This window comes from Eulemur rufifrons, chromosome 6 (assembly GCF_041146395.1).
Source record: "Eulemur rufifrons isolate Redbay chromosome 6, OSU_ERuf_1, whole genome shotgun sequence".
In the NCBI taxonomy this organism is placed as follows: domain Eukaryota; kingdom Metazoa; phylum Chordata; class Mammalia; order Primates; family Lemuridae; genus Eulemur; species Eulemur rufifrons.
Genome location: NC_090988.1, coordinates 102023857 through 102048402, shown reverse-complemented (window position 1 = coordinate 102048402; position 24546 = coordinate 102023857). Strand labels below are relative to the sequence as shown.

Here is a 24546-nt window from a genome sequence, read left to right as displayed (position 1 = left end):
AGGCAAGCGAGATAGTTGGTCACACTGTTGCCAGCGACGTTTCTCTTTCCACCGCACCCTTCTTCCTGCTACCCCTGTCTCAGCCTCCCCCTAGCCCACCTCTGGAACCTTCTCTTCCTGTCTAGCACTCTCCTCCTCCTGCCTCCTTGCACCGGGATCTCTGTCTCACTCTCCCTGTCTCGCTGCAGCGTCTGTCTCCCTCTTCCTCTCTCTCCTTCCCCCAGGACTGTCCCCTTTTTGGTTTCTGGGGTCTGTCTCTCTGTTCTCTGCCCACTTCTTCTCTGTCTCTGGAGTCCCCCTGTCCCTGTCTCAGGGTCTCTGACTTGTCACCTCCCCTGGGTGGTCCAGGCCAACCTCCTCTCTCCCGGCACCGCACCCCCGGGGCTGGCTGGGGTGGGTGCCAGGTCTGGGGGCTGTGACCAGGCCGGGAAGGGGAACCCAAGCAGACATGATATTTATGTTAGGACTTCAAAGTGGAGCGGAGGCTGCGGTGGGAGTGGAGGGGAGTGGGAGGGGCTGCGAGAAAAAGCCAGACTAAGGCCAGCTCAGGCCCCTCCCTGGTGAGGGTCTCCTTGGTGACATACACCTTCCCCATGGGACACTGAGACCCAGAGTAGGGACAGACTGGGCTATTTTGGTGCAGAGTTCCAAGAAAGGCACTTCCTGTGCCCCCGCCCTGCCCCCAGCCCCATCCTTTCTTCCTGTCACCCCGCAGCTGGGACTGGGTGCCTGTGGCCTCCACCTCCTCTGAGCATCAACCCGGCCTGGGAGGCAGGGGCCTCTGGGGTGCCAGGAGCAGAGGGCTCGATCTCAGCCGGAAAACATCCGTGGCGTGGGGACAGCCCGTGCGTTCTGGGCTGTGGCAGAGGCAGTGCCTGCCAGGGCAGTGCGGGTCTGTAACCCTGTCGGCTCTGACAGGGCCGGCGAGCCCAGCCCTCTGGGGCCTCTGAGTCCACTTGGGCTGTCTGCCCGAGGGCCTGAGGGGCCAAGATGGGCCATGAGGGTCACCCCACCCCTGCCCCCACCCTTGGCCTAACCCCTGCTAAAGACACCCGGCAGCTGGGACCAGGAAGGCGTGGGGTCAGTGGCCCAGGCCCTGGGCGGGGCGGTCAGGAAGGGCCGATTGTCTCATCCTGCTGCTCTGTGTCCTAGGCCCCTCCCGGGAGCCTCGCCCAGCAGCCACCCTTCAGGCTGGGCCACCCCCTTGGAAGCCCCCCTCCCCAGACTCGAGGCTTGCCCTGGACCTAGACCCAGGACCCTCTGGTCAAAGCCCACCCAGGCTCCTGATGCCCCAGCCTCTGGGCCAGCACCCCTCCCAGAGCCTCCCCAGGCTCTCCCGTGAATCACTCAGGCTGGAATCTGATGAGCTCAGCGTCCCCGCCCACCCTGCTGCCTCTGCCTCCTGCCTGCCCAGTAGGGTCGCCACACCCCTCATGGGGGTCTTCTCAGCAACTCATGGCCCCCGCCAGGGGCCACCATGGGCTGGGGTGGGTGCGTGGTGGCGGGGGTAGGCCAGGGCTGGGAGTGAGATCAGTAGGAGCGGGTCTTAGACCTCGTCTGCGTGCCGGAGAGTCTGCAAGGTGTGTCTGTGTCCCCGGGTGTGCGCGCACACGCGTGCCTGTGTACGTGTGTTTGCACTTCCAGTGCTCACGCAGGGTGGGAAGGGGAAGCCGTGTGCTGTGCCTGAGCCGGGGATTTGGGGGTGGCAGTGGCAGTTCTGCATAGGGAGGTCTAAGTGTGTCACGGGGTCCTTGTGACACGTGTCTCTATGTCAGCCTGTCTCCATGTGTCATACCAGCCTGTCACCACGTGCATGTCAGCGAGTCACACTCTGAACCTGAGAGCGAGGGTGTTGAGGAAATATTTCTGGGTTTGCAGATCTAGGGATGTCTGAGTGGGTGTTTGGTCTGTGTCAGGGTGTGGCTCGGAGGAGGGGTGCCTTTGTGTCCCTGTGTCCCATCCTGCAGGGCGTGAACAGCTAACGGTGCCCGGGTGTTGTACATGCCTGCGTCTGGCAGGGTGTCGCGCGGTGTGGGGATGCGGGTCAGAGTGTTACTGTGTGTTAAGCTGTGGGCGTGAGCATGGGTCACAAGGCCACAGCAGGGTGTTAAACGCTGTGTGGAAGGCGGGTCAGGCTAGAGGTGTGTCTCAGCGACAGCCTTCCACCCACCGGCCTGGGCCGTCCGTAGGCCCCTGGCTCCTGGCCACTGGCTGCTAGGACCAGGGATGGGCGGCCCCTCCCACACCCACATTCACGGAATCCCCATTTGCAAGACGTCCCAGGGCCCCGCTGCAGGGCTGCTTTCCTCCTAGCACCAGGCCCGCGGGTCCTCCGGGTGGCCAGAGTCCCCTGGGTCCTCTGGGTGGCCTTAGCTCGGAGAAGAGCGCGCCGCGCTCGCCCCCCGGTGGCAGCGCTGGAGGACCCGCTGCCCGCCCCAGGAACGTGGAGGAACAGGCTGGGTCTCTCCGGATCAATGCTTCCACCTATCTTTCCCGAGTGCCAGTTCCGGCCCAGGCCTTGTTCTAGGCCCCCGAGACTTAGTTGGGAACAAGGCCAAGTTGGCTCTGGCATTCTGGTGAGGGAGACGGGCAGTAAATAAAGTCACGCAGAACTACGGTGGCCTTAGGAGTGCTGAGTGCAAGCTTTGCAAGCGAGGAAATGACTTGGCAACTACTCAGCAGTCCAAACGTCAGGGGTCGGGGCCTGCCCTGCAGCAGTGGACGCTGGGCGAAGGTGGGGACGCACGTCAACTCCTGGAGCCTTGGCTCCCTCTCCCATAAGGACACAGGGGGCTCTGGCTGCTGCCCAGATCACCCCTTGAGGCTGGCGAGACTCCACCTGCTTCCATTTGGCTGTGGGTGCTTGGTGCTTGGTCCATAAAGGACACTTGATAGAGTACTGCTGAGTGGACTAACAGGTGAGTCCTGTTTTGGAGGATGTCCAAGCCCTTTGCCCCATAACAAGCCACTTTCCCTGAGCAAGCCTGAGTTTCCTCATCTGTAAAATGGGGATAATGAGACCAGCCTTAGGCTGGCCTCTTTTTGCCCACCCGGCCTGGAGGCCCCCTGACCAGTGGGAATCTCTCGAGGAGAGAAAGCGAGTGCCCCAGGTAGCGGGCAGGGCCCGGCAGCAGCGCTCCAGGGACTTGGGCCTGAGCAGGCAAGTGGGGGCGGGGCTTGCGGAGGCCCCAGGGGCAGGGAGCCTCTTTCCCTCCCGGAGACCAGCTCCACATCCAGACCCCAGACCCCGGGGTTCTCGGAGCACCCCCTGCAGACACCCCAGGTCCTTCCTCTGGCACTGAACTTGACACATCTTGTGTTTGGCTCCCAGAACCCAGCCCTCTCTTCCCTCCCCAGGTTCCCGCCCCACCGCCCCTCGTCCTAGTTCCCAAACTCCAATCCATGGACAACATTTATTGAGCGCCTGTGGGGTGCTCAGCACTGTACTGTACAAGGCACTGGCGTGGGTGGCACAGGGAGGGAGGGAGGATGACAGGAGAGCAGAGGCTTCCTACAGCGAGAGGCTGTGGGGAGGGGCGTGGAGGTGGGGGCGCAGAGCTGCCGGCTGCCTACCCCCTCACCTGGGCCGTATCTGCATCACCTGAAAGCCAATGTCCACAGTTGCTGCCTCCCAACTGTCACGCATGGCATGGGGGTCGCTGTCCCTTTGTGCTCAACGCCCAAGGGGACAGCCTCTGAAACTGGCTGGGTCCTCCTCCATCAGGAATGACTCCTTCCTGGGGTGTGGTCCCTAGAGGCTGGCCTCGCCCAAACCCTCGGCTCCAGGACACCCGATGACCAGCAGCCTCGGCCCCTGTGCTGTCCCCAGGTTGCCTGATGGCTGTAGGAGTGCAAGGCCAGTGACCACCTGTGCTGCTGGGCATTTGAACTGTCCTCGTCCCTCAGTGGTCACCCTGCCAGCAGCTTCCTGGGCCATGCGCGCCCCCTCGTGGTTGGTGGGGGGCAATTTTCTTTGCTCAGATTTGCTGCCTGCTCTGGGTGCCCCTTTGGGGCTGCCCTGGCCTTGAGGGTTCATTTGTCCAGGCTGAGAATAGAGGGTGTAGTTGGAAGCTGACACCCTGGTTGGGTGGGGTAACCCCTAGTGACTTGCTGTGTGATGTCTCAGGAGTCACCTTCCTGAACTTGAGTGGAGCTAACAAGCCATGCCCTGTTCCCCGCAGAGCTTTTGTGAGGGCCACTTAGTGCAGAGAAAATGGTTTCTGAGCCTCACTCTGCATTTTGGAAGCTGGTGTGCCTGCTGGGGGCGTTATCTCCCCTGTCCAACTCCCCTGGGATGCCAGAGTGCCTGGGAGGACTTCGGATCTTGGGGAGAGACTGGAACTCGGGTGCCTTCTCCCCGGGACCAGATCTCCAGGGAATAACCTTCCCGGGACCGACTGGCTGAGCACCAGGTGAGAGCCCTGCGTGGCAGGGAACCAACTCCTGGAAGGGAGCTACTGCCCCACCTCCCTCCCTCCTCCCCTGGTCTGGGCTCTGCTTTGTAGCAAAATCATCCATTTGACTCCCAGACCACTTCTGGGAGAGGGCAGGGCATCCGTGGTATCCCCGCAGGACAGGCGAGAGCGCTGAGGCCTGCAGCTGAGGCTCCTCCCGGGAGCCCAGGGCAGGGCTGGCCCTGAGCCCTTGCTGCCTCCCTGGATCCTCCATCAGGGCCTGGAAGCGCCAAACCCATCAGGGGCTGCTGGGACATAGCCCTGCCTGGACCGTGCCCATGGGGAAGGTGCAAAAGGAGCCGGGACGACCAGAGGCTGTCATTAGTCGGATCTGTCCCCAGTTGGGCACACCCACCACTGTGGCTGGCTAGCCTCCAGCTGGGGGAGAAGAAGGAGGCAAAGGGGCCTTGGTCACATAATCCAGGGGTCCCCCAACCCCAACAGCATTCCAACCCCTCCAATGTGGCCGTTCCAGCAGCTCCCCCAGCAGGTGGGCTCATGGAGGTGAGCAGCAGACAGAGGTGGAGGCAGACACAGGAGAGGGCCTGGCGTGGGGCTGACCAAGGACACCTTGGCTGGGTTGAAGGCTCTGAAAGGCCTTCCCAGCAGGCTCAGAGTCTCCTGCCCCACAGGACCCTTCTGGCCACCGCTAGCTACTCCTCGGCTGCCTGGTTTCCCTCAGCCTCTGGCTGCCCTGGCTGAGCAGGGCCTCCCCGGGCCTGGTCCTCCCGGCCCTCAGCAGTTGTCTCAGATGCTCCCACCCTGTCCCTGAGGCTGGCTTTGACCCCAACATCCCCGTCTCCCTGGCCCCCTTTCTCCTCCTTCCTGGCCCCTGCCTCTGGCTGCCCACTGCCCTCCTCTGGTGCAGTCCCCTGGGTCTCGGGCCACTCTGCCTGGCGGTAGACGAGGTAGCCAGTGGTGGGCAGCCTGTGGGCCAGGGCTCCCGGGGGCAGGCGGTGGTAGCCCTGCTCCTTGTACAGGAAGAGGCCGAAAGTGTCGGGCTGGGTCACTCGGAACTTGGTGGCGCAGAGCTGGTTCAGGGTGGCGATCGAGGCCCCTGGGGGAACAGCCAGGGTCTTGGAGGTGCAGCCAGTGCTGGGGTCCTGGTGGGCTACTCGCAGGAGGTGCTGTGCCGGAGCAGAGACAAAGACAAACACTCAGCCTGCCTGGCATGCTCTGGCTCCAGAGCCGAGGGGCCAGTGCACGCAGTGCAGGGTCAGGGGTAGGGGGTGTAAACCAAGGGGTAGAACCAACTGGCAAAAACTCTGTGAGCTCCAGGGGGTGGGCTCGTGGGTGCTGAAGGTGCAAGGACAGCCCAGCAGGGCTCTCATGAGCCCAAGACGAAGCTGAGATGGAGCTTACTCTGTGCCCTAAGCACTCGTCCTGCATTAACTCATTTAATCCTCACACCAATTCTAGGAGGTAGGTACTACTGCCCCATCTGACAGATGAGAAAATCAAGGCACAAAGAGGTTAAGTAACTTGTCCAAGCTCCCAGAACTAAGAAGTGGCAGTGCCAGGACTGGAACCCAGGATCTGGCTACAGAGCATGGACTCTTAGCCAAAGCTAGCTGGGAAGGTGAAGGGCGGCGACAGAGGGTGTCTCTGAGGACGACCAGGCAGAGCCCGGATGGGAGGACAGGGAGCTCAGCTGAAGCCTGAGGCCCAGGAGGCGGAGCCCTGGCTGGGGGCCAGAGGCCAGGACTTGGCCCTTCCCCCCCACCTCATGTCCCAGTTTCCTCATCTGTAAAAAGGGCCCTATCCTGAGTTTCTGTGACAATCTGGGGATGCCTCCCCTGCTGCACTCGGCACACAAAGGCTGGCTCTGACATGAGGATAGGGTGCTGCTTCTCCCGCAGGGTGACCAGGACTAGCCCTTTCCCCTTGCTGGGCCTCAGTGGGAAAAGCAGGGGACCGTGCCGCAGGGTGCCAGCGCCCCTCCGGGCCAGGCCAGTCTGGGGTGGGGGATGTGGGGGGCCTGTTACCTGGAAGCTGTGGGTGGTGGGCAGGTGGCGCTGCTCCCAGAGGCTGAGGGAGCGCTGCAGCTCCTGCGAGGGGCTCAGGGGGACGGCGTGGGCCTGGGCCAGGCTGCTCAGCAGGGCCAGGCTGGCCGACAGGCTGGTCAGGTAGTAGCCGCCTGGGACACAAGGGGAAGAAGGCAGCTTGGGCCGGGCGTGGGGGACCCACTCCCTCTCCCCTTCCACGCTTATGAGGGCCCGTCGCCAAGCAGCCAAGGCCCCCCAGCCCCACGCAGACAGGGAGGTGGTGTGGGGGCGTCCCTCACCCTCTCCAGTGAGCAGGGCAGGCTCCAGCAGCTCTGACATGTACTCGGCCTCCAGCAGCAGCTCGGGAAGGTCACACTGGGCCAAGACAAGGCTCAGCAGCGGCAGGAACTCATCAGCCCCAGCGCCCTCCCCTGTGGGGACATGGTGAGGTGGAAGCTTCAGGCTCTTCTGGAGCCCCAGGGTCAGGGTGCAATCCTCAATCCTTGTCTCAGTGACCGGTCCCGTCCGCCTGCCAGGCCCTGGGCAATGTGATCTCTACAGTAAACCCATGGAGGGGGCTGTGCAGAGAGTGTTCCGCTCTCTGGGCCTCAGTTTACCATGTGTGCGATGGGAGGGTGGGCTCGTTCTCCCTGGCTATGCTGTTCTGGGCTCTGGGAACCTCTGCCTGGGGGGCTGCCTCTGGCTCAGAGGGCGCAGGGCAGGCGGAGGTGGTGCAGGGGACATACCCTCCTGGGCCCTCAGGGCCGTGTAGAGCAGCTTGCAGGCCTGCAGGAGCCGCTTGACCTGGGCGCTGGGGGAGTAGGTGCGGAGCAGCTGCAGCAGCTTCTGGCGCACCTGCTCTGTCTCTGCAGGGGAGGGCAGGCTCAGGTGGGATCCGAAGGCTCCGGGGCCCTGGGCCCGGGCCAGGCAGAGGCCCTTGGCCAGGCGGCCCAGGGAGCCATCCGAGGACAGCCGGCGCCGCAGGCGTGCTGCCAGGATGGGCCGGAGGGGCTTGAGCACAGAGCGGTGCAGCGACTTCTCCAGGACGTGTTCTGCAGAGGAGGGGCAGACCGGGATCAGGGTGCAGGGAGGGGGTGGGGGGCAGAGCCCAGGGGAGAAGGGAGAAGGGGCAGAGCCAGGAGGAGAAGCCAGAGAGGCAGGGGGAGGCTGAGTGAGACAGGAGCACAGGGAACAGAGGCAGGGTGCGGAATTCACTTGGACAGTGGTGAGACAGGGCGGGTTTGTAACACAGCCACCACAATCAGAGAGGCTGGAATAGGGGAGGAGAGGTTTGAGGCAGGGGCTGAGCCAGCGCAGGGCAGCGGGGCCTCACCCAGCCTCTCCGGCGGCAGCAGCTTCTCAGGGCCCAGCTCCGCGCTCAGCATGGCCCGGGCCCGGCTCAGCGCCTGGCGGATGCCCTGCAGCTCCCAGGACTCGGGCCTGGCCCGCACCTGGGTCAGTAGGTCCTGTGCCAGCTGGCCCACAGCTGTTCGGCGGTCCCGCAACAGCGCCTCCGCTGCCTGGCCCACCTGCCGCTCGGGCGCCAGCAGGGAGCAGAAGGCAGCACTCATGGAGCGAAGCAGAGGCCGCCGGCGGCTCAGGCGGGGTGAGGTCACCGGGCTGCCCCAGGACCCCGGTGCCCCTTCCTCCTCGGAGCTGCTGGGGGAGCCACAGTCCACCTCTTGGAGGGAGGGCAGGGGTGGGAGGCCCGGGCCACCACCCCCTGGGACTCGGTACCCCACTGAGCTCTCCCTCCGCAGCAGCTGGCGAGAGGGTTGCCTTTCTGTCTGGCTGGGGGCTGCCCCTGGCAGCACTGGGACCGGGGGAGGCGGCACGGCAGGTGGAGACAGGGGGCTGGAGGTCTCTGTGGACACGCGCACTTTGAAGCTCCTCTTGAATTTCTCTCGCTTGGTGGGGCCCAGGTCCCCTGGGAATAGAGGGTTGAAGAAGCACAGGGCGGCTCCAGTGCCCTGGTCCAGCTCTTGAGGGGACCGGGCCTTCAGCCGGGGCAGCAGGGGGCCTTCGGATGGGCCCCGCTGAGCCTTGGTGTTGAGGGAGGAGCTCCAGAACTCTGGGGAAGAGAAACCAGCCGGCCTCAGGGACTGGTCAGGGGAGGAGCTCAACCAAGGACAGGCACAGGCTTCGGGCTGGGTGCCCTGCACCTTCCCATCCCCTCTTGGCCTCAGCCTGTCTGTCTGAGCACCGGGTGGCGGGAGAGCCCTTACCAACGCCCAGATGGGAGATGGCCTCCAGCTCCTTGTGGGTGGCCGCCCTGTGGATGGCGCAGGGGAGCTGGAGTGGGAGGAGAAGGATGTCCCTGAGGCCAGAGGGGGGAGCAGAAAGTCAGGAGTGAGGGGCACTAGGGCCGCAGGGGCAGCGAGGACAGGCTGTCTAGGCAGCAAGGCCCTGCGGACACCAGGCGCCTGTGGGCAGACTCACCGGGTGTGGCAGTAGGCACAGATGAGCTGGACGAGGTCCGGGAACACGAGCTCCGAGCCCTCCAAGGAGATGCCTTTGAGAGGTGGGAAGTGAGGTTGCTCTCTTGGGACTGCCCCCTGCTTCCAGCCCCTTCCCGCCAGGCCAGCCCCTCTCACCGCCAGGGCTCTCCAGGATGTAGTGGCTGGAGACGAAGGAAGGGCCGCTGGCCTCAGGCAGACGCACGCACAGGGCCTGGCACTGGCGGGTGTTAGATTTCCTCACCAGGAACGTCTGCAAGGGGACGGACGGGTCGGGAGGCTCAGGACCTCTGTGCCCCACTCCTCTCTCCCCCACCCTTGGCTGGCCAGTCCCTGGAGGTGGGGGCAAGACTCACCCCCGGGGGCTCAGTCCTCAGCACGTGCAGTGCGGCCGCCGCGTTGGCCCGCAGCTGCAGCCACACGGGCCGGGTGAGCAGCAGGCGCTCCCGCAGGCTCACAGCGCGCCCCGGCCGCTGGGGCCCATCTGCCTGCCCCCTGCTGGCATCGGGCACGTCGTACAGCGGGTCCTGGGCTGGCCTGGGTGTGGACAGCCAGACCTGAGCAGTGGGCCAGGGCTGGGACCCCTGCCCCCTCCTCCCTGTTCCTGGGCTGCCCACTCCTCTGAGGGAGGACAGACCCGCCTCGCACAGGCCTTCCCCACCGCTCCTGCTGCCCTTCCAACTTCACTAACTTTTCTCTCTCCAGGTGCGCAGGAGCCACGCGGGCTGGGCTGGGGGCTCCGCCAGTGCCTGGTCCTGGCTCCCCAGGGATTTCCATGGCTGGGAGCTCTTTCGGCTTCTGCTGGGACTCAGGAAGAGAATCCAGCCCTAAGGCACAGGCACACACATTCCCGGTGAGTAACACTTCCTGAGGGCGGTCCGCCTGTCACACCCGCCAGTTAACTCTTGTGTGTCCACCCCGCCTGGCCAGCGCCCGCCTCCTCTGTTCTGTGCCCAGCCTCAGGGGCAGGGACCCCCTCCCTGCTAGCTCCACTCTGAGGGCCCCAGCTGTGGGGGTGCCACCTCCACACAGGGCTTTGCCGGCCTCCTCAAGTCACACTGGTGGGCGGGAAGGGGTTAAGCAGGGCCAGACTCGATCCCCACAGGCCCCAACCTCACCCTTGGGTCTATGGTCAGTTGCTCATCTGTCCACAGCCTTGGGGGTCAGCCTTGTGAGAGAGCACCCCCTATTGGTCACAGATGACTCATTCCTGAGCCTACCCTGGGTTTTGGGATTTCACGTTGCCATGGAGAAAAGATGCCATGTCTCCATGGAAACCAACCCCTTTGCTTAACTGAGGTTCTGGGGGTGGTTCTGACAGCGCTGAGCAGGGGGAGTCTGGCTGCGAGGTCGTCAGCACATGGCGCTGCTGCCGGCTGCCTCCCACGCACAGGCTCTGCCAGGCTGCCGCTCCAGTCTGCCGAGCAACTGGGGCAGGTGCAGACACGACCCAGGCTCCGAGCACTGTGCCCACCTCCCTGCCACATGTTGCCACAGACTCTGCTCACTAGCACCAGGCAGTCCAGGGCCCAGACTCTCCTTCCCCAGCCTGACCTCAAGTCAGAGCATCCGGCCCCCCGCTGGGTAGGGAGAGGAGGTATCAAACTGCAGGACCCCAGAACAGAGTCTGCCTGTCTCGGGCACTCCCCACCCAGCCCTGAATCCCTTGCAAGGTAATCAGACACACACGGGCATGCCAAAGTCCCAGGAAAGGCTTTAATTGCAGTCTCAAAATCTGGGAGGCAGATACCAAGAACTGCCCTGGGAAAACCGGGGGACCCGGCTCCTCACCTCGGCCACCCAGAATGCACAGGCCCCCAGATATTTCTGGCCCAGAGTTCCCACACAGCGAGCCCAGCTCCCAGTGGCTGGGGAGCCAGGGTCCAAGGTCAGCAGGACGGATGCTGCTTTGGCATACGACATCTTTGCCAGGGAGCACTGAGGAGGGTGATCTTCAGGAGGGGAGGTAGTGGGCTGCTCAGGGATGGAGGTGAGGTGACGGTCTTGCCTGGCCAGGTCAGCTCCAGGGCCACAGCTGTGCAGGCCTCAAGGAGGCAGCGGAGGAGTCCATGCCAGTGCCGGCTGGTGGGAGGGCCGGCGGGGCAGACCCCGAGGGGCGTGTCCGTCGGCCTCTCCACAGCAGGAAAATGTGAATCCCGGGTTTGGTGCCAGCTGCTCTGAGAGACCCCTTGGCTATGAACAGTGGGGTCACGGTCCTGGGGGCATGTGGGAAGGGAAATCGTCACCTGTGAGAGGAAGCTGAAGCAAGAGGGCAGCAGCCACTTCTTGTGGCGGGTGGAGAGGAGTGGCCTCCCAGAAGGGCTCCCGGCAGCTCCACGGCCTCACCCGTGGGTCCTGGCTATGGGCTCCACCGCCCCAGAGCCTCCCCATCCCCACCTGGTTCCTGCTCCCCAAACTCCCTCATCCCTCTCGAACCTAGAATGTCCTAGCTTTCTCGGGCCACCGATTTTGGCACGGCCCCCACCTCTCTCTGGGCTCCTTTCCTGGAGGCCGGGCTGGGGGGGGAGTCAGCACGACTGCCATGGTTCTTACCGTCTGGTTTTCTCTTCTGAGGGGACACAGCTGCCCTGGCCTGGGTGGGTGAGAAGAAGCCCCCCTGAGAGCCTGCCTCCCGCACACCAGCCTCTGTGGGGCAGGGGTGCCAGGCCCTCCCGAGGCAGAGCGCCCCCGTGCCCCACTGCTTTCCTGCCCCCGCCTCCCAAACCGTCCAAACCATCAAACCTGCCCTGGAACAAGGAAGGGACTGACACATTAAAAGCCCCTCAGCCAGGGCAGCTTCCTGTGAAGGCGGTCTTGTGAGCTGCTGCAATCCAGGGAACCCGGGCTGGAGACATGGGGAGTGAGGGCTGAGCGAACTGCCCAGGCCCTCGAGAAGCCCATGCCTGCAGGGACTAGACCTGCCATCTGGGTGGGGACCCTGAGGTAGGGTGGTGGGGACATGGCAGCCATGGAGCTACCTTTTTTTTTTTTTTTTTCCCCCCAGACAGAGTCTTACTCTGTCGCCCTGGGTAGAGTGCAGTGGTGTCATCACAGCTCACAGCAGCCTCAAACTCCAGGGCTCAAGCAATACCTCAGCCTCCCAAGTAGCTGGAACTACAGTACCTCACCACCACGCCCAGCTAATTTTTCTACTTTTTTTTTTTTTTTTTTTTTTTTTTTTTTTAGTAGAGACAAGGTCTTGCTCTTGCTCAGGCTGGTCTTGAACTCCTGAGCTCACATGATATTCCCGCCTTGGCCTCCCAGAGGGCTAGGATTACAGGCATGAGCCACTGTACCCGGCCGGACCTTTTTGATAGCTGTCCAGTCCTCCAGGATGTCGATCTCCTGCAGCATGTACACGATGTAAGGGCCTGTGACAGGGTCAAGGAAGCAGGAAGCCCAGTGGAGGGGGCAGGTGATGAGGGTATGGCCTGGGAGTCCAAGGGTGGCAGTGCTACCCAATCAACTCTCAGGAGAGGTGGTGCAGTGGACAGTGTGGACCGGGTTTCAACTCAGGCTCCACCTCCTACCTCTTGGCCCCCTGGTTCTGGGGGGCCCTCGTGGCCTATTTCACCCATCCACGGAGGGCCCCCCATACCTCACCTCCCTCCTTCAGGTCAGCTGCTGAGGCCCATCCTGCCCCTCAGGAACCTTGCTCCTTCCCCTCTTCTGTCCTACCCTGTATCATTAACTGTCCCCTCATTCCACCATCTGAAGGCAGATTCAGGTTGTTTCCATCCTGAGACGACTCTTCCGTTCCCACTTGAGTTCTCCACCTGATGTCTCCGTGTCCCCATCTGCCCTTTGCTCCTCTAGTCACTGCCTTCCGGATTCCTCCCTCCCTGCCTGGGCCTGCCCTCCAGCACCAGGCAGCTGTAACGCCTGACGCAGGCTCTGTGGGAGTGCCCTCAGGGGACACAGAACTCAACTCTGCTGGGCCAGCCAGGGCGGATGCAGGCACAGTGGGCCCTGGACTAAAGGGCTCCTGCTTGAGACAGGCCGAGGCAGCTAGTTAGTGCCCGCTGGGATTGGGCGTCCCCAGGTAAGGCACAGGGAGCCCTGGAGAGCGAAGCCGTAGGCACTGGGTGAAGCCCGGGAGGGGCTTCACGGAGATGGGCCCTGACCAGGAGGGGACAGGTAGGAGTTCCAAGAGGAGGGGAAGTGAGCAAAAGCACTGGGCTAGGAGCGCCTGGGACCTGCTGGGGCAACGCCTGGAGAAGAGAGGCCTCAAAGGCCAAACTTTACCCAAGAAGTTACGGGAGTTACTGAAGTGACATTTCTGTTTTGCTAGGGTCCATTTAGCCCAGGGGAGACCCAGGACCCTACAGGAGACTGCTGACAGCTGGATTTGCCCAGATATGGTCACATGACACCAAACCACCATAAGTCTAGTCGACGGTCCTTCGTGTCCCTCCAGCGCCCCCACCCACCCCAGGTCTGGCGCCGACCCCAACGTCCTGCCCGGTTTCAGGCCACCTGGGGTGAAAGGATACCAGACACAAGGGGCGCCTTCTTCCTCTTGCTAGGCGGCAGGGAGTCCCAGGACTTTGAGCTGCCTCTGGCGTGCAGTTTGTCATCCCACCACTCTGTGTCCAGACCCACAGTCAGGATCGGGGGCTGGCCCACAGGACGCTCCCTCCCCTGGAGCCTCTGCCCCCACGTGGGCCAGCCTGGCCTCCTCTCCCCGCGCCGTCACGCAGGGTAGTGGACAGAGCCCTGGGCTTGGGGCTGTTCAGGTCCTGACTGCACAGCGGTGCGACCCTGGGCAACAGGCCCCTGCACTTCCGTGAGCCTCAGCTTCTTCATTTGTCTGTGGACAGTGGGATGATGACAATCCCTGCCCCCTCACACAGGTACTGCGCACTGCGGCTAAGGGATGTGGGCGTGCCAAGTTGACCGTTTGGAAAGAGAGCAGGGGCAGAGGAGGGCACGGGCACAGGGCACCCACCCTGCCTGAGCCCCCACCGTGTTCCAGGCCTCACTCAGTCCTCACAGGGACCCCAGGAAGCGGGCCCTCGGACTCTCCCCTTGTGCAGTGAGGGAAGCCGAGGTCCAGAGAGGGGCGGGCATTGGCAGGGCTGGGCCCTTGCGCTCACCAGAGCTGAGGTCCAGGCTCTGCCGGTCCTCCTCCAGCCTCTGGATCCGCTCCTGCAACTCCCCCTGCAGCGTGTCATAGAGCAGCAGCTTCTCACTCTGGAAGGGGTGGCAGTGGCTCAGCCAGGCAGGCAGGGTGGGGCCCGTCAGGCCTCGCCGCCCCCCACCCCCGCCCCAGGTTGCCAGCCGGGCTCACCTCCAGGTGCTGCTTGGCCCCCTGCAGCTCACACTCATACTTATTCCTGATCACATCCAGACAGAAGCCCTTGTAGATCCCTGCGGGGGCGGGGGAGGAAGGGCCTGTTTGGCCGGGGACCTCAGGGCCCACAAAGGAGGTCTGGGACAACAGGGTGAGGCAGGGCAGGGACAAGAAAGGAAGGGGACAGGAAGCCATGGCTTCTGGGAGGGGCACAGGGCACAGGCCAGCCCACAGACCTGCCACCTGAATGCGAATCTTGAGGCTCCGCTGCAGTCCCCCAAGAGGCTCTGTGTATTCGGGGGCTCTCTCAGCCCCCACTTCCTCCAGCCGCAACCGCAGCTGACTCAGTCGTTCCCTGAACAACCTGGGAGGTAAAAGGAAGCCGTGCACCCGTGTGCTCATCCACTTGCCCACCTGTCGCTCTTGGACAAGCACGTACTGAGCGCCCAGTCCAAGCAGGCCCCACGTTAGGCACTCGCTCACTGGGCATCAGGCCTGCTGCCTCCTCACCCCAGGTGCCCAAAGACCCAGCCCGAGGTGTCCCCACGCTCACTTCTCCTTTAGCTCCGAGAACTGCTTCTCCAGGTCCAACATCTCACTGACACACTCGCTGCGGCGCCGCTCATAGTCCTCATCGTCCATCTCTGGGACAAGAGGCCAGTCAGGGCTGGCTCTGGAGAGGAGTGGCGGGTGTGTGTGTGTGTGTGTGTGTGTGTACGCATGTGTGCACGCATGTGTGCGCACAGGGACTCACCTGAGCTCTCCTCCTCTGACTCAGTCTGGCTGCCGCTCCGTTCCTCCTCACTCTCTTCCTCCTCTCCATTCATCTCAGTGGCTGAATCACCCTCTGCTTCCATCTCTTCCGTCTCTTTGCTTGGAGGCTGGATGGGCATTTTGGCTCTGGGAGAAGGAGTGGAGCCATCACTTACCGCTGCCCACAGCTCAGTGGGAAAGAGGCCACGTGGGGAGTTGAACCAAACCCAACCCCAGATGGGGACAGCCAGGGAGGTGACTGGCCTCACCACACCGTGGGCTGGGAGCTGTGCATATCTCCTGCCCTTGGATGTTGCTGGTGGTCCCAATCCTGGGAATACTGGCCAAGGCTTTGATTCCTATAGGGGAAAGGCCCAGGGAGCATTCCCCACTGCCCATGGGACTGGGCCCAAATTTCTGACTGGGGCTTTCAAGGTCCTTCTCAGACTGGACTTGAACTTCTGGTCCAGCTTCCTCACCCCACCATCTAATGTCCAGTTCTTGCACTTCCACGTCCCTCCCTCTTCTTGTGCTGTTCCTTCTGCCTACAATGCCCTTGGCTTCTCTTCCTGATAACACTGTGCAATCCTCTTTCACTGTGCTCTGGGTTAAATCCCATTTCCTCCTGCTGCCTCTGGGACCTCGGGTCATCAATGCTCCCCTCTCTCTTCTGTGTCTTCAACTTCTCCCTCTTGGCAGTCTCCTCCCATGAATCTTTAGATGTGCTCAGGTATTTTCTACCATTAAGAAAAAGCAGAAACACAAAGCCTCGCCCATTCCACTTAACTGCTCCCTGTTTTCCAATTCAGAGTTACACTTTTCAGGGTGTTGTGCACACATGCTATTCCTACTTTCACCTCCCATTTGTTCGGTCTGGTTCTGTACCCATCAATCTCAGCTGAAACTGATCCTGTAGAGTTAATCAATGACTGCCTGTGGCTAATGCCAACACTTTTCAGTGCTTGTCAACTGACTTCTCAGCAACAGTGAACTGAAAATAGAACACTGTTAAGCATTCCTTTTTTCATTCACTCATCTAACATTTATTGAACATCTAATATATGCTAAGTACCATCAGACACTATGGTAGGTTCCAGGGCACAACTGTGACAGACAGACACAGTCTTTTGACCTCAAGGAGCAAAGAAGCAGACTTACTCTGGTGTGAGGAGAGTGAAGACCCAGGGCATAAGGGAGGGGTATCTACCTGGGACCTGGAGCTTGCTGCAGCAGTGACAGCTTCTAGAGGAAGACGGATCAGATGGGTGAGCTGAGCTGATTGACAGAGGCAACTTTCTAGGTAGACTGAGTAGCATGTGCAAAAATCCAGAAATAAGAGAAGGAAAAGGGTTGGCGGTATACGGGTCTAAGCCTCAGAGAGAAATCTGGGCCGCAGAGATTTGATCATCGGCATAGAGCAAGTTCTTCATGCCATACATAGGAGAGGATGTGTGACCAGCAAGGCAGAATGTGTGCAGTGAGAAGCCCATGGGGCAACTTCCAAGGTCACCAAAGGGGGCAGATGAGGAGATCCCAGCAAAGGAGGAGGAAACACCCAGTCATGAAGAAAGAATTTCAGAAGGAAACAGTGGTGAAAGTGCCAAGTGCTGCTAAGAGATCACCTAAGAGGAAGATTAAACAGTCCTCTTGGCAGATGATCTCTCTGCCTACTGGGGGCTCCTATTTCACTGTGATGTTCTTCCAACTTCTCTGTCCACTGCTTTGTGTCCTTTAGAAAAATGCAGATGCCATCTCTCCAGGAAGCCTTCTCTGTTCACCTTTCCTACTTGCCCATTCTCATGTTTCTCCCCACCCCTGCCCCAATCAGTCCGTGGGCCTCACCAGGGCAGGGGTGGCACACCCACCTTACTCACCCAGCACAGTACTGGCTCACTTGATGACTGGAGGATTTGTGAATACAAATTTAACAAAATAAACTTTTGCAGGGCAGGGAATAGCTTTTATTTTTTGGTAGCCCCAAGTCCCTGACGTAGCAGCAAACTTTCGTGACACCGATTCAAGCTGTGTATAACGCATGGCCTAGGGGAGAGTTTAGACACATTTCTCAGCGATTTCACCAATGATCCCAATCTGACCTGAAAACCTTGGTTCTCCAAACCAGCCCCATCTTTCCCATTCTGAAGCTTCAGTTCCCAACATTTGCAATTCCTCTTCACTGTTAAGTATATTTACTTCGTAAGACGCAGGGTAAGTCCAATCTCTTGCAGAAGCCTTTCTCTCCCGCAACTGACTCATTATAATGAGTGAGTTAAATTCAGCCACAACCTCTCCTCCTTACCCTGGGTGCAAAAGGATAATCACTCTTGCTCCGGGTGTAGTAAAGATCGCAAGGAGTAAGGGATGGAAAAGCACACTATAAAGCACTGGACACAGGCAATTTATCTTTTCAGACTGTAGGTTCCTCCCGGGCAGGCCCCCAGGGAAGGCAGACCCCTCCCCACTCTCGCAGAGGCCAACCCAGCCGCTCCGGGAGCTTCCGCCCCGCTCCACCCCCAAATGCGCCAGCGCGAGCCAGAGAATCGCGGGCTCTTCCGCGGCCGGCCTCGGGCCCGCGGCCCCGCACGCGTCAGGCCGGTTAAGTCTCCGCGTCGGCCCTAGAGGAGGAGATTGTGCCAGCTCTGACTGACTGACGCGAGAGGCCGAACCAGGCTCCGGGCTTGGCGATACGCACCGCGGGCAGTGGGGCCTCCGGCCTCCCCACCGACACTCCTTGAGAAGTGCCCGAGGCTCCCAGTACTGGCCGCCGCCGCCGGCCTCCCGGAAGAGCTGCGCAGGTCCTTCTTCTCCGGGAGGCGGGGCCTGCCGGCGCTTCCGTGTGCGTCATCAGGAGGCACCCGTCGGGGAGCTCTCAATTGGACAGCTGGGAGCCGAGGCATGCTGGGATACCGCGGGCCGGTCTCCATAGCAACCGGCCGACATGCACACAGGCCTTCTGTCTGCGAAGAAGGCCCGGGTAGCTTTTTCCTTGCTTTGCAGCCTGTGCCCCTCAGTCCGCGGCCACCTCCCCCCGTCCTCCCCACCCCCAGCTCAGGAGAGTAACGGAGCCAGCTGTGGGTGTGAACACTCATTTATTTACATATTGTCATCGGTGGGCAATACCCAGCCCCGCCTGTGCGAAGGTACAGCTCCCAGGCCCAAAGAGCCTACAGACCCTTCCCGCCTCCCCAGCCCCCGAGGGCGGAGGCCTGAGAGAACCAGGAAGTTTAGGCTTCTGCCCAAGAGCTGAGAACTAAATTCTATGCCTTCATCAGATTTCTTTACAAAAAGCCCATTTCATTAAGTACTCAGACTTCTCACCTCTATCCCATTCATACATTTTGCTCTCCTACAACCCCTACCCACCCACATAAGATTGTTAATAATAATAACAATAATAATACTGTAATATTAATAGTTCACATTTGTACGAAGCTTACAGAATGTTTTCACATAGAGCATCTCATCTGAGCCTCCCAACAGTTCCGTGAGGTAGGTATTCTCACCTTCCTTTTTACAGACGGCAACCGAGGCTCAGAGAGGTAACCGGATTTGCTCAAGGCCACACAGCTAGTTAGTGGTAAAGCTAGGACTTGATCCCAGCACCCCATATTCAAGTCCAGTGTTTCAACACCACAGCTACCTCTGTAAAGTGGAGTGACATTTCTTACCCCAGTCAGACTTGAGGGGCGGCCTGAGGAGCCAGGAGGCTGAGACTTCTCAGACTAGGGGAGGGAATAGCTCAGCAGCGTCGGGGAGAGTTGGGGTACTTGGCCTTCAACTCCTGTTTGAACTGGCGGTAAAGGATCTTATTGTGCTGATTTTCAGCCTCCTTTTGGGGATGGAACTTCAAGGCTTCTTTGAAGCCCTTATGAACCAGGAAACCTTCGTTCAGCACCTCGAAATCAAACCCTGCCACATGCAGCTCACAGGCCTGTAGGGGGAAAGACAGGTCAGCAAAGTTTGATGACATTCACAGGGCCGAGACAGACTTTCCTAAAGCCACACTCCAGCTCCCTCACCCCTCTGGAGGTGTACTGGATCTTCCACACCATCCAAGCACCCCCTGAACTATGATCCCTTCTGCTTCACTGCCTCCTTTCCATCTGGGGCTGCTCCTCATAGCTCCCTGGCCCCACCACCTCTCCTTCCCCGTTTCCCCTGCCCTCTCCCTTATAGGCACCTGGCTGATTCGATTGAAGCCGTACTGCCGGAAGCGCTCGTCAAAGGTGGGCACCTTGCCTCCAGCCACGTAGAATGGCTCCCAGGGGTCCTGCCAAGGCACCACGTAGGCAGGCCTCAGCAAGCTTTCTTCTGGCAGGTTGACCCAGCGCGAATAGTTGGTGGGTGCCTGGCAGGGCGTGCACAGCCCATAATAGAAGGGCCGCACCTCGCCCACCTGGTAGAGCTGCAGCAGCTCCGTCTTGCTCATGGGCATGCGGCGGGCTCGGCGGATCTCGAAGGCAGGCACCACCAGCGCTGTTCCCCCCCACTGGTTGCTCTGATCCAGCATTTCCCGCAGGCCTCTCCACAGCCCCTCGCTGGGTACCATGTCCACGTCGATTACCAGGGCATAGTTGGCCCCCTCACGAGCCAGGTTCCTCAGCAAGTTATTGGGATAGGAGACATTGGTGCCCAGCGCATAATTGATCCCGGGCTGGGCCACCTTGGCTAGCTTGTCAAAAACCTCCTGGCAGGACCTCAGCAGAGCAAACTCCCCTGGCTCCCGGGGGTCGGGCACGGCGGCCTCATAACGCGAGGGGCACACGAGATGCATGGCGACCCTGGCGCGCATGTCGGGGCAGTGGCTGCTCAGCGCGTAGGCCAGCACCGTGGCCAGCTGCGCCTCCTCCTTGGTGGCCGCGAACACCGACACGGACAGCGGGCCCTCCCAGCGCTCTAGCAGGCCCGACAGATGCAGCAGGTTGTCCACGCTGGCGTGCGTGGCCAGGATCACATCGTTGGGGTCCATGGTGGTCTTCAGTAGGCCCTTGTAGACGCGGTAGTCGCCGCTGGCGTCTAGGACGCCTCCGGAGGCCAGCGCCGTGCGGAGCTGCGCTTTGACCTGGTCCACGGACCGTGGGGACGGGGGGAAGAACTCAAAATACTGGTCTTGCTCCTCCTGCCCGTGCAGTCCGGACAGCAGCGACAGGTAGAGCAGCTGCAGCATCGCCACCAGCATGAGCGCGGCCAGCAGCAGCTGGTAGAAGGCGCACCGGATGGCGTAGGACATCTGCATGGCTCTCGGGGCTCGGGGCGCGCAGCACGGACCACCCGGCCACAGCCTCCGCCAGCGGCCGCAAGCCCGGATTTACCGCAGCCTGCCGAGCGTAGCCGACACCAGCCGAGGGGAGCCGAGCTCGCGCAGCCCCGCCCGCCGCCCGCCGCCCGCCGCGCGAGGGGCGGAGCTACTGCCCGCCGCCCGCCGCGCTCCGCGGACGCCGCCCCTCCCTCGCGGTCAGCGCGCGACCCCTGGACACGCGCGTCCCGAAGCCCGGCGCGCGCCCCGACTCAGGGAGGGGAAACCGTGGCAGGGCTCGGCGGCAGCTCGGTGCAGGGTGGCGCGGGTTCAGGCAGAGGCGGGCGGAAAGGAAATCAAAAAGCAGCCCTCTCCCCGCCGTTCTCCCGCCACTGAGTCCTGTGAGGTTGGCGCTGGGACCGGGTGGGGGGCCCGGAAGGTGCGCAGGAGATGAGAGATAGGGGAATGTGGAAAGAGCTCCCGAACGTGGGACGAGGTGGCCGAGTGGTTAAGGCGATGGACTGCTAATCCATTGTGCTTTGCACGCGTGGGTTCGAATCCCATCCTCGTCGGCCCTATTTTACAGGGAGGAAAGGCTTCTTAATTTTCCACATCCTGCCTGTCTGGAGCAGCAAGCTGAAGAAAACTGAATGGAGGGTGCAAATGGAATTCGATCCAAGTCGGGGCGCTCTTTCTCCTGTTTGTGCAACCTGCGTCTCCCGTCCTCCAGGTATCTGAACCTCTGGGCAAAGGCCCAAGGTCCACTCTTCTTTCTCCCTGGAAAGAGGGCCCCGGGGTCAGTGACACCTGAAAGACTGGAACCGCGATTCTAGCCAGTGCCAAGCTGGGGCCAAAATGTTTTCTGCAGGAATTAGAGAAGCCCCCACCGGAGGCGTCCGCCTCCCCATCTGAAGCGGTGGAACTTGGGGGGAGTTTGATCATTTAAATTATCGCTCTATTCAGCCCACTGATAATGCCCGCCAGCACCCAGCTCTTCTCCCAGGGCGAAGCCCTTGTATCCACATGCGTCCTCCCCAATGCACATACACCCTTATGCAAATAAACCTCCAACATTCCAACGCCAGCCACCATACACAGAAGGCACTTAGTGTTTGTTTATCCATGGAGGAGAGGCTGCTAAATCAGTTACTGCATATGTAATAAATACTCGACCTTTCCAGCTGAGTCAGGGAGGCCCCCATAGGGCAGAGTGCTCTGAGCCTTGGGAAGGTACCTTGGGACAGACTGGGAGGACCTCTGATGCCAGGATAAGGTGTTTGCCCAGTTGTCCCACAGGCAGTAGGGTGCCGAGGTCGGTGAGTTGGAGAGTGACCAGAAAACCTTTATTTGGCAGCCAGTGCAATAGCACCTGTTGAGCACCTGCTCCCTGCCAGGGGCTGTGTTAGGCACCAAGGATGGGGCCTTGAAGGTTTTCACTGGCGAGAAAGGCAAGTGCAGATCCTTTGAGCACAGGCCTTGCAAACTGGAGGCTCAGAAGCCACATTTGCCACCATGTGGGTTTTCTTTGACCTGCTCAATGTTTAAAAATAACAATTTAAATACATTAGTAGTTAACTTTGGTGAATCTGGAGATTTCATGTGAAATCCACATTTCCAGTTTCTGTTTTAAATTCTGGCAGATCTGGCAATGCCAGGCCTGCATTCCCACAAGGTGACAATTGGCCAGAGCATCAGAGTAGCTCCCCCTTTGCAAAGAGTCTTCTGTTTGCCAGAGTCCCAACCTGCCCCCTGCCTAGCCACTCCCACCCTCTGAGCACTTGGTTTCATCTGCTGCACTCACACGATACCCAGATACCCATTTACCACCTCGATGGTAAGATTCACCCAGTCACTGCCCGCAATCCCCCCAGCCCACACGCACAATGACACATGGCCGGCATCAATGCATGTTTGTTGAATGAATAGAGAAGATGCTTATGAAGTGCCCCCTGGGCCCCTGGTCTAAAGGGACACTGTAAAGTGATGACGAGGCCTTGGTGAGGTATGAAGATCAAGGAAAGCCACATGGAAGGGCCAGAAGGCGGCCAAAAGCCTGCTACTGTGGGCAGAGGTGCCTGGCTGGAGGGAGGGACTGGCGTGACACAGGGCCTTGGGAGACTGAAAGACCAGTGTTAATAACCACTAACAAGGGATCTGCTGGTACCCTTACTACAGACCAAATGGCAGGGCACTGCCAGGTGGTGTACTGGGTGTGAGAGTAGAGAGAAAATAACACTTTGGTTTTTTTCCTTCAGAGAAGGAAATCTCTTTTACTCAAAGTCTACTGATTTGAATGTCAATCTCATTTTAAAAATACTTTTGTTGACATCTAGAATGGTGTTTGAGCAAATATCTGAGTACTATGGCCTAGCTAAGTTGACACATAAAATTAACCACAAGACTCCTCTCTTTGACTCAGGGCCCTGGGCTCCTCTCTCTTCCCTCCCACAGCTCTAGCCAGACCCCAGACTCACTGGCCCTGCAGATCCTACCCCATCCCCCTCTCCGGGCTGGTTTCTGCTGTCTAGACCACCACCACCCACCCCTCAAGGATGGAATTGGTGTGGTCCCAGACTAGGCCATTCACAAGTGGTATCTCCCAGCTATAGGACTCAATGGGGTTCTGCCTCAAGTCAGATGAAGGCTTGATTGAGGCCTGAAGACAGTTTGTTATTAACCTTTCACTTGTCCCAAGGTGAAGGCCAATGGCTATAGTTTCCTGAGCTCTTGTCATATGTCAGCCCAGACCAAAGGCTTTGCCCACCCTGAATTCTCCCAACAGCTGTTCGAAGGAGGTCTGTCCGTAGCCCTCACATCCTTCTCCCTCCTCCCAGAGTACTGTCACCCTCCCCAGCTACCCCATGCTATGTGGCTTTCCTGGCCTGGCTTTGGTAGCTCCCAACCCCCAGAGCTGCCTCTAAGCTGGAAGGAGTCCCCTGCCTCCGAGTGTTGGAAGGACTGAATTACTGTCTGAATCCAACAAATCCTCCTGCCTCAGGCTCCAGAGTAGCTGAGACTACAGGCACCACGACTCCAGCTATAGTAGAGACAGGGTCTCACTCTTGCTCAGGCTGGTCTCAAACTCCTGAGCTCAGGCGGTCCTCCTGCCTCGATCTCCCAGAGTGCTAGGATTACAGCTGTGAGCTATCCCTGGCCTGATTACTGTAGCTCTGAGATAAGTTTTGGTTGTTTTTTTTTTTTATGAGATAAGTTTTGACATTGAGAATTGTGAGTCCTCCAACTATGTTCTTTTTCAATATTATTTTGGCTAATCAGGGTTGCTTGCAATTCCATATAAATTGGAGGATAGGATTTTCCATTTCTGCAAAAAAGGCCCTTGGAATTTTGATAGAGATTGCATTAACTCTGTATATCACTTTGGGTAGCATTGCCACTGTAACAATGTACGTCTTCTGATCCATGCACATGGAATATCCTTTCATTTATTTAGGTCTTCCTATCAGTAGTGTTTTATAATTTTCAGTGTACAAATTTTTTACTTCCTGTGTTACTTTGTTCCTAGGTGTTGTATCCTTTGGATCCTATTGTAAATGAAGTTGTTTTCTTAATTTCCTTTTCAGGTTGTACATTGCTAATGTATAGAAATATGATTAAAATTTTTCATGTTAATCTTGAATCCTACAACTTTGCTGAATTCATTAACTCTAGTGGTTTTGTGTGTCTCTGTGTGCTTCTGTGTATTCTTTAGGATTTTCTACATATGTATATATTGTACATCTGTGAATATGGATAGCTTTATTCTTCCTTTCCAACCTGGATATCTTTTATTTCTTTTTCTTGCCAAATTGCACTGGCTATAACTCCCAGCACAATGTTGAATAGATGAAGTGGAGAAAGCAGGCATCCTTGTCTTGTTCCTAATCTTAGGGAGAAGGCTTTCAGTGTTTCACCATTGAGTATAATATTACTTGTGGATTTTTCATAAATGTCCTTTATCAGTTTGAGGAAGTTTCCCATCTATTCCTTGTTTGTTCAGTGATTTTGTCTTGGAAGGATGTTGGACTTTGTCACATGCTTTTTGCGTGTTGAGATGATCATGTATTTTTCCCTTCATGCTATGAATATGGTGTATTACACTGATTTTCACATGTTGAACCACATGGCATTTTTGGAGTAAATCCCACTTTGTCACGGTGTATAATTCTTTTAATATGCTGCTGGGTTCTGTTTGCTAGCATTTTATTGAGGATTTTTGCATCTGTGTTCATAAGGGATATGATCTGTAGTTTCCTTGTGATGCCTTTGTCTGACTTTGGCATCAGATCACATAGAATGAGTTAGGAAGTGTTCCCTTCTCGTCTATTTTTTGGAAGAGTTTGAGAAGCATTAGTGTTAATTCTTCTTTAAA

The 24546-nt window shown here is 59.2% G+C and overlaps 3 protein-coding genes and 1 non-coding gene across 6 annotated transcripts; 1 reads left to right on the top strand and 3 right to left on the bottom strand.

Annotated features, from left to right (window-relative positions):
• Positions 1-5107: 5107 nt before the first annotated feature.
• RIN1 (Ras and Rab interactor 1) lies at positions 5108-9672 on the bottom strand. Of its 2 annotated transcripts, none has more exons than XM_069470369.1 (10): positions 9587-9672; positions 9252-9432; positions 9034-9148; positions 8879-8951; positions 8665-8756; positions 7773-8510; positions 7186-7491; positions 6739-6870; positions 6440-6591; positions 5108-5581 (listed from the first exon to the last, which is right to left on the bottom strand). In XM_069470369.1, exons 1-10 carry the CDS (start codon positions 9670-9672, stop codon positions 5108-5110), a joined length of 2349 nt encoding a protein of 782 aa, XP_069326470.1. The 2 variants fall into 2 exon arrangements, with proteins under 2 accessions (XP_069326470.1, XP_069326471.1); XM_069470370.1 differs by having other exon boundaries at positions 7186-7305.
• Positions 9673-11021: 1349 nt separating this feature from the next.
• On the bottom strand, positions 11022-17763 carry BRMS1 (BRMS1 transcriptional repressor and anoikis regulator). 2 transcript variants are annotated; one of them, XM_069471798.1, is made up of 10 exons: positions 17634-17763; positions 14943-15088; positions 14742-14832; positions 14425-14552; positions 14186-14265; positions 13992-14088; positions 13389-13481; positions 12202-12266; positions 11449-11488; positions 11022-11111 (listed from the first exon to the last, which is right to left on the bottom strand). In XM_069471798.1, exons 2-10 carry the CDS (start codon positions 15079-15081, stop codon positions 11104-11106), a joined length of 741 nt encoding a protein of 246 aa, XP_069327899.1. In that variant the 5' UTR covers positions 15082-15088; positions 17634-17763; the 3' UTR covers positions 11022-11103. The 2 variants fall into 2 exon arrangements, with proteins under 2 accessions (XP_069327899.1, XP_069327900.1); XM_069471799.1 differs by lacking the exon at positions 17634-17763 and adding an exon at positions 15211-15893.
• A 250-nt stretch (positions 17764-18013) lies between these two features.
• B4GAT1 (beta-1,4-glucuronyltransferase 1) lies at positions 18014-20261 on the bottom strand. The gene is made up of 2 exons (XM_069470367.1): positions 19122-20261; positions 18014-18872 (listed from the first exon to the last, which is right to left on the bottom strand). Exons 1-2 carry the CDS (start codon positions 20175-20177, stop codon positions 18681-18683), a joined length of 1248 nt encoding a protein of 415 aa, XP_069326468.1. The 5' UTR covers positions 20178-20261; the 3' UTR covers positions 18014-18680.
• A 406-nt stretch (positions 20262-20667) lies between these two features.
• On the top strand, positions 20668-20749 carry TRNAS-GCU (transfer RNA serine (anticodon GCU)). Its single transcript has one exon. It is a non-coding gene; the product is annotated as a tRNA-Ser (tRNA).
• The last annotated feature ends 3797 nt before the right edge of the window (positions 20750-24546 follow it).